Source organism: Carassius auratus, unplaced genomic scaffold, assembly GCF_003368295.1.
Source record: "Carassius auratus strain Wakin unplaced genomic scaffold, ASM336829v1 scaf_tig00217245, whole genome shotgun sequence".
Classification (NCBI taxonomy): domain Eukaryota; kingdom Metazoa; phylum Chordata; class Actinopteri; order Cypriniformes; family Cyprinidae; genus Carassius; species Carassius auratus.
The window spans coordinates 173,514-181,557 of NW_020528961.1; the positions used below are offsets into that span (position 1 = coordinate 173,514).

At 38.2% G+C, this 8,044-nt stretch overlaps 1 protein-coding gene across 1 annotated transcript; it reads right to left on the reverse strand.

The window, feature by feature from the left end:
• Nucleotides 1-424: 424 nt before the first annotated feature.
• On the reverse strand, nucleotides 425-7,294 carry LOC113100312 (uncharacterized; the record flags this gene model as incomplete). The annotated part of the gene is made up of 9 exons (XM_026265099.1): nucleotides 425-968; nucleotides 1,067-1,111; nucleotides 3,487-3,585; nucleotides 3,775-5,923; nucleotides 6,009-6,079; nucleotides 6,354-6,459; nucleotides 6,916-6,987; nucleotides 7,083-7,136; nucleotides 7,226-7,294. Coding segments are annotated over 9 exons (2,916 nt in total), but the record flags the coding sequence as incomplete, so codon positions are not given.
• Between the last annotated feature and the right edge of the window lie 750 nt (nucleotides 7,295-8,044).

Sequence of the window (8,044 nt, forward strand, 5' to 3'; positions counted from 1 at the left end):
AAGGAATGCCACACAAAACAAACATCAAATAATTAAGTGTAATTCACCAACAAAAAAAAAAAAAAAAAAACTATAAATCAAATCAAAAGGCAATCCTCATGTTTTAAGTACCTCACTAAACACACAGTGTGCATGAGATTAACTCTCTGAGCACACAATACATGCTGCAGATGTGTAGAGAAACCGATTTATCTGTAAAGGAATGGTTTTCTTCCAGAATGAAAACTGTCATCATGTACTCACCCTCCACTTGATCCAGACCTGCATCAGTTTCTTTCTTCTGTTGAACACAAAACAAGATCTGTTAGTTTATGAACAGTTGATGGGCACCGTTAACTTCTATAGTACGAAGAAAAAAAAAAAATACTATGGAAGTCAATGATGCCCATTAACTGTTCAGATACTAACAGATCTTGTTTTGTGTTCAACAGAAGAAAGAAACTGATGCAGGTCCGGATCAAGTGGAGGGTTAGTACATGATGACAGTTTTCATTCTGGAAGTTAAATTCTCTTTAAGGGACAGGTCATCCAAAAATCAATGAGAAATTGACACAATTTTGTAATTTTTGACAAACTAACAGTCAACCTCGATTTCTACAAGGAGATATTCGTATGAACTGCTGCCATAACAGTATTGCACTATGGGAAATAAAAACAACAGCCAAAGTGCTAATGTTAATTGAATGGCATCAAGAACACACAAAATGTACTGTAACATCACTTGCTTTGGGTTTTCCTTTTTAAGCTAATTCCTCGATTTCTTACAAAATCCCTTATGTTCTGTGCACTGCGTCTCACCAAAACAGGATCCTCAGCAGATTTACACTGCTGGCATTCAGTCAGTGTGGCCAGTTTTCCTTTAGCTATGTGGCCCTTAAAATGTTTCATTACAGCTGTAACTTCAGCGTTTGACCAGGACACCTTCTGCCCTCTCCGTGGGTTTTCAGTTTCTGCCTCACTCTCACTCTCTGTACAGAAGAATACATACTTTAGTGAGTTCTAACTCTACGAGAGCTCATGTGCTTTGCAACATTGATGGTGCCATTGCAATTTAAACCTCTGGTACCTTCAGGAAGTTCAGTGGTGCTCTCAATGGGCATCTTCTGAACACCTGCAGACAATCAGTCATTAAAAAAATAAATAAATTAAAAATAAATAATATATATATATTTTAGTAATATCCTGTTATAAATGCTGGACTAATATAATACAAGGTAACACTTTATAATAGGGAACACTATTAACTACAACTTTTCCCTCAAATTCCTAATTTTCTGCTTATTAAAAGTAAATAAGATAGTTGTTACATTAAGGTATTGGGTAGGATTAGGGATGTAGAATAAGGTCATGTAAAATAAGCTATTAATAAGTGCTTACTACTACTACCACCACCACTACTACTACTACTACTACTACGCACACTAATAAGAAACTACAGCGGTGTGAAAAAGTGTTGGTTCCTTATTTTTTTGCATGTTTATCACACTTCAATGTTTCGGATCATCGAACAAATGTAAATATAAGTCAAAGAAAACCAATGAACACAACATGCAGTTTTTAAATGAAGGTTTTTATTATTAAGGGAAAACAAAAACCAAAACTACATTACCCTGTGTGAAAAATGTTTGCCCCTACACCTAATAATCGGTTTGGCTACCCTTAGCAGCAACAACTGCAATCAAGTGTTTGCGATAACTTCCAATTATATGTAAAGTCTGTTACAGCGCTGTGGATGAATTTTGGTCCACTCATCTAAGCAGAATTGTAATTCAGCCACATTGGAGGGTTTTCAAGCATGGACAACTTTTTAAAGTCACGCCACAGCATCTCAATAGGATTCAGGTCAGGACTTTGACCAGGCCACTCTTACATTTTGTTTTTCTTCAGCCATTCAGAGGTGGACTTGCTGGTGTGTTTTGGATCATTATCCTGCTGCAGAACCCAAGTTTGCTTGAGCTTGAGGTCACAACAGATGGCCAGATATTCTCCTTCAGGATTTTTTGGTAAACAGCAGATTTCTCCATTTATCACAGTAAGTTTTCCAGGTCCAGAAGCAGACCATGACACTACGACCACCATATACAGCAGCTAGAGTCCTTACTAGGTCAAGAAAATATGATCATATTACCCCAATTTTACAGTCTCTGCACTGGCTACCTATTAAGTTCTGTATCAGTTACAAATTATCATTACTTACCTATAAGGCCCTAAATGGTTTAGCTCCTGTGTACCTAACTAGCCTTCTACAGCGCTACAATCCATCACGGACCGTAAGGTCACAAAACGCTGGACTTTTGGTCGTTCCTAGGATAGCAAAGTCCACTAAAGGAGGTAGAGCTTTCTCACATTTGGCTCCCAAACTCTGGAATAGCCTTCTTGATAATGTCCGGGGTTCAGACACACTCTCTATGTTTAAATCTAGATTAAAAACATATTTTTCAATGAGCAATAATGCATCTCATAATTTGTGACTGCAGTTGTATCTGATCAAATTTAGCTTGGGTTAAACTAATTAATTGTACTTGGTTGGAACAGCAGCTATGCTAATGATGCCTCAATTTGTTTCTCTGTTTCTGCTGGGATTGACATCCTGTGGAAACTAGGATTTACACAAGCTCCAGTCTGGATCCAGAACACCTGAGAAGAGATGATGCCAACCCCTCAGAGGAACTCAGATGATGTTAACACTGAAACAACATACAGAACTAACAAATATTGCTGCTTACTATGCAATCACATTATAATTGCTGTTAATAGTTTTCATCGTCTGGTTGATTATGTCTGATTCCTGTCATATGCACATAAACTGACAGTCACCACTTATAAGCTACTACTAAATAGTGTAGAAACTTAATTTTATGTGAAGTTGCTTTGCAATGATTTGTATCGTAAAAAAACACTAATCAAATAAACTTTTTACTTTTTTTAGTTTGTGAAAAATGGCTCTCACTGTGGTTCATTGGAGTCCCAAAACTGTATAACCTTTTCCAGATTGATAGATCTCAATTACTTTCTTTATCATTTGTGTCTGCATATTTTTGAATGTCGACATGATGTCTAGTTTTTTGAGGATCTTTTGGTCTACTTCACTTTTTATCAGACAGGTCCTATTTAAGAGATTTCTTAACTGTGAAGAGGCGTGGCTGGAGAAACTGAACTCAGGTGTGATAAACCAGTTTCGAAGGTGGGGGGGGGCACTTCTGAACAAAGGGCAATGTAGTTTTGGATTTTGTTTTCCCTTAATAATAAAAACCTTCATTTAAAAACTGCATGTGTTTACTTTTAAATTTGTTACCTTTGACTAATATTTAAATTTGTTTGATAATCTGAAACATTAGTGTGACAAACATGCAAAAAAATAAGAAATCAGGAAGGGGGCCAACACTTTCAAACCACTGTAGTTTAGAGACCCTAAAATAAAGTGTTACCCAATATAATTTTTGACTTTGATGATTTAAAAATAAAAAATACTTAGCTGACACATACCAGCATTACTGGAGTTTCCCGCAGCTCCAGCAAGAGCCTCATCATCAGATTCACTTTCTTCAGCATCACTGTCATCAGTATCTGTCATGTTGATCTCATCTTCAATGAAAAATAAAACTCAGAACATGAAAAACATCTGCATTCAGAAGTGAAATAACACAATCACACACCATTTATAAACCATTCCTAATGACAACGAACACAAGACATATTTCAGAGATTACTTTTCTTAAACCTTCCTGTGAGTTTAAAAGACCCGCTGTGCTAAACATGCTAGGATGGACGTACCTTCAATCTCAATGTCATCAAGGGATTTGCCTTGAAGATTAGGAAGGCAGCCCTTTTCCATGGCTAACAGTAGCTTTGATATTTTAGCAAGCTGAGTAGTGGCTTCTGGCAGTCTGTAATAGTCACGGTGGACACGGATGTCATGCCCTAAGAAATCAGCAACCTGATCTAACTCGTTGTTTTTCAGGTTTAGGATTTGAGAGAGCGTAGCCACGTGCTTGCGAAGATGAGTGGATCTGAGAAATTCTGGATTTTGAGCTCCACATTCCCTTGCATATACCCTCAGAGAGTCCTGGCCTCTGTAGTAACTCTGGCAGTTTGGCCGAGCAAACAAGAAAGTATTAGTGTCTAGCACTCCACATGTACCTCTCCTGCTGACCAGTAGCATCAGGGCATCGACCATATCAGGAGAGAGAAGAACCGCAACCTTTCTTCCCCTCTTCCCCCTGATCTCAACTCGACTGAAATGGCTGCAGAGTTTCTGCTCAAACTTGCTCAGGCCCATCGCTACATCTTCATGGAGAGAAGTGCCGTCCCTTTCATTGAAAGCCTTCAGCGGCATTTTAGAGACCTCTCCTGCACGTCTGCGGTTGAAAACAATGATTCTGGTGAGTGTTGCTTTGGCCAGTTCTGCATAGCTTTGAGGAGATGCAGTCTCTTGTAGTTTCTGAAAAGCAGTATCTGCAGTCTTCTCAAGGAGCTGATGAAGAGACTGGACATCCTGGGTGAAGGGAAGTGTTGATGGCTTGTTAAATTTGGCCTCATTCAGTGTCACCAAAGCAGTGTGTGAGATCATCTCAGACCACTTTGAGGAGTAGAGCTTTTTGAAGGTCTCTGTTGATGAGATCAATTCCTTGTCTTCAGACATCAGTGCTCGGCACTGAATGATTTCACAAATCTTATTCAACGAATGCCCCAGTTTCAGGGCAAGGCTTGGGCTCTGGTAGCAGTGGCTCTCATCATCATAGCCAGACACCATTTGAACCGCTCGAATAAGTCTATGAAAATTGGCAGGTTTCAGAGCTTCTTCAAGACTGTACACAGAAAACTGTCTACGCAAAGTCAGCAACAATCTTCCAACTTCACGGAGTTTTTGTCGAATATACTCAAATTTGGTAGGGTCATGACCATGTTTGTTAAAAAACGACTGTGCAAGCTGAAGAATACTCAGGTCATTTTTGACCACAGCGGAAATGTCATCCTGCTTCATCACACCTAAGAGTTTCCAAACTCCTTGTGATATGTGCTGACTGAATGAAGACTCTGCCATAGATGCCAGGCCCAAGACTCTCCTCCTCCCTTGCTCTTCACTGTCAGCTGCTGGTTTTGAGGGACATCTTTTTAAATGACGCCACAGATCTCTCCGTACAAACAACCCTTTGCAGTACATGCAATGCAAAAACTGCTTTGAATCACACTTTCTTTTTGGTGCTCGTTTTATTTTAAGAGCCCCCTCTCCAGACTGTAAAACGTCAGTGTTATGCTGAAAGTTGCCCTTGTTCCTGAGCTTTTGCAGCATTGCTTTACGTTCTTTTGAGTGAACTGGGAGTGACAAAGCCTGAACAACTTCAACTTCAGCCATATGAGTTTTCAAATGGCGAGCTAACTTGGACTGAGGTTTGCCACAGATGTAACAATAATTCTTCCTATTTGCTGAACAGGAGATTTTTGGTGACTGCACACAATGATCACCTCCAGCCATGCTGCGTTCCCTCTCTTCTCTCAATGTTACTGTGCTTTTTGAATTCAAAAGCTTACTATTGTGTGATTGAGGTGATGACATAAGCACATCTGTTGACCTGCATACCACTGAGTCTTGCTTTCTGGGAAAGTCTGATTCACTGTCTGTCTCAAAATCAGTAAACTGCTCCTCATGACACATTAAATCAGACTCATCATACACACTTGCTGCTTCCATGACCTTCAGGACTCCTTTTCCTTTGCCCTTAGACACATTCAGGGTAGTTACATCTGATCTCAGATGTTCACTAAACTTAGATGACGCAGCTTCCTGTATATCTAAGAGTTTAGCTTGGTCGTAACGTGCTGGTCTTGTTGTCAACTCATCTGAACTGTCTGACTGATGGTCTGACTCTGACTGAGGTATGTAATCCTCATCTGACAGCTCATCTTCCTCTGAACTTACTTCCTATTGTCAAAATATTTATGATTAATTTACAGCACCGATAACTCAAAAATATGGAACAAATGTATCAAATCAAATATTTTCTTACACACGATGACCGTCTTCCATCCCATTCATGACGCTTCAGATAGCAGGACTTATGCCAAAAACTGGAGCACACTATAAAAGAAATGTCACATGTCAGGACACGTTCAACCGCTAACACGAGATTCTATGCCTAAACGTAGAGTAAGGTGAAAACAATATAAAACTCCTATTATTATTAATGGTATTACATATCTGTGCATTAGCAATGGTCTGAAATCTCCTTCTCTCCTACTGCCAAACTCAACAGTTATACCATTTTGAACTGACTTCATAACGTTGAGTAGTGATACTAAAATGATAAAAATAGAAATGTCATGATGTATAGAGTACAAATGACCATACTAACATTTACATCTCAGGCCAATCCACTTGAGAGCTGCAACAGGTCCCACACATTCAGCACATTTATCCATGCTTGATATTGCTGAAGTGACCACAACATGTCTGCAGACCTGTGAAGAAAAAAACATCAGTGAGTGTTAAATTAAAGCAACAAAGAAAGATTCTAAAACATACATGTGATACTACATTACGAGCTGCATTGTCTTTCAATAATAATTTAATGTATTTTTAATGACAGGGAAGTTGTGGTCATTTAGTTAATAAGATCACTTACAATCATTAAAAACATTTACGTTACAGACCTTAAAAGGTACTGGTCAATATATTACTACAAATCTACATTTAGAGCGGTCCTGGAGGGCCGGTGTAAACTCTGCAGGACACTGGCCCTCCAGGACCGAGTCTGGACACCCCTGATTCAGACATCGACTAATATTACTGAAAGTGAAAACAGGTCACTAAATACATGCATTTAGTAACAGCAAAGTGTACAGTTCATGCAGAAATGGACTTCAGAGCAATCACTGTTGCACTGAAATAACAGTTCATCCGAAACATGTGAATACCTCCTTAACTCCTTCAACTGGGGCACAAAAGCTCTGCTCCTCATTCAACACATGCTCTTTGACAGGTGACATCTGAAAACAATGAAAAAAAGCAAGACTTATGTAGAGATGATTTCTTGCAACATCAATCTAACATTTCATAAAATATGCAATGCACGTTTAATTACCTTCTCAACACAGTCCTGATCATCCAATAGTAACTGGTCCTTATTCAGAGTCACCTGAAATTAAGGAAACAGAAATAAAAAATAAATAAACATTCTACTGCAGACAAAGGATTCAGGGACTGTACAAATTGATAATGAATTACCTTTTCCAGTCCTTCAGAGGCTGCACAGATACTGGAGTCCAACACTGACTGATCACTGACAACTTTCAGCTGAAAACATGAAATCAAAAAATTTAATTAAAATAAAATAATTATGTTATAAATGAGTTACCAAAGCAAAATAAATAAATACAGTTGTGTTCAAAATTATTCAACCACCTAGAGACTGCAGTACTTTACAAATACAAGCTTTTCTGAAGATCCAGGATATAATAAAACTTGCATCTATAACAGTTCACTGGAATATTAAAAGTGATATTGTCAATATATAATGTAATATATTTGAGTTATAAGATTTTTTAATAATACTGCTATGTCATAGTTATTCAACCCCTATTCAACATTGCTGTTTTTAAATCACTTATTTGCATGGTGGGGAATGTAACAGTCTCAAAACACAATAAGCTTTTTAGAAACTCTATTAAAAACAGAATTAGCTTGAGCCGTTACACGTACAGTTAGCCCATGCATGTGTTGAAGTTAAGTAGCTAAAATATCAAAAGAGATCTCACACAAGCAAAAGAGAAGAAATATTGTATTACTTTAGAAAGGCTAAGGCTATTATGAAGATTTCCAAGACATTGAAAGTTCCTAGAGACACAGCTCTCAGCCTTATTTCTTAGCTTAAAGTGTGTTTTACCAGAAAACCTTTGAGGTTGTGGAAGAAACAAGCACAATATCATAAAATGTTTAATCAGAGCAACTGAGAAAAATCTGCAATGTACAGCCAAAGACTTGCAAGATGACCCGATGAAAGGAGGAAAACCATTTCAAAGCGTGTGTAAGAAGAACACTAGACAA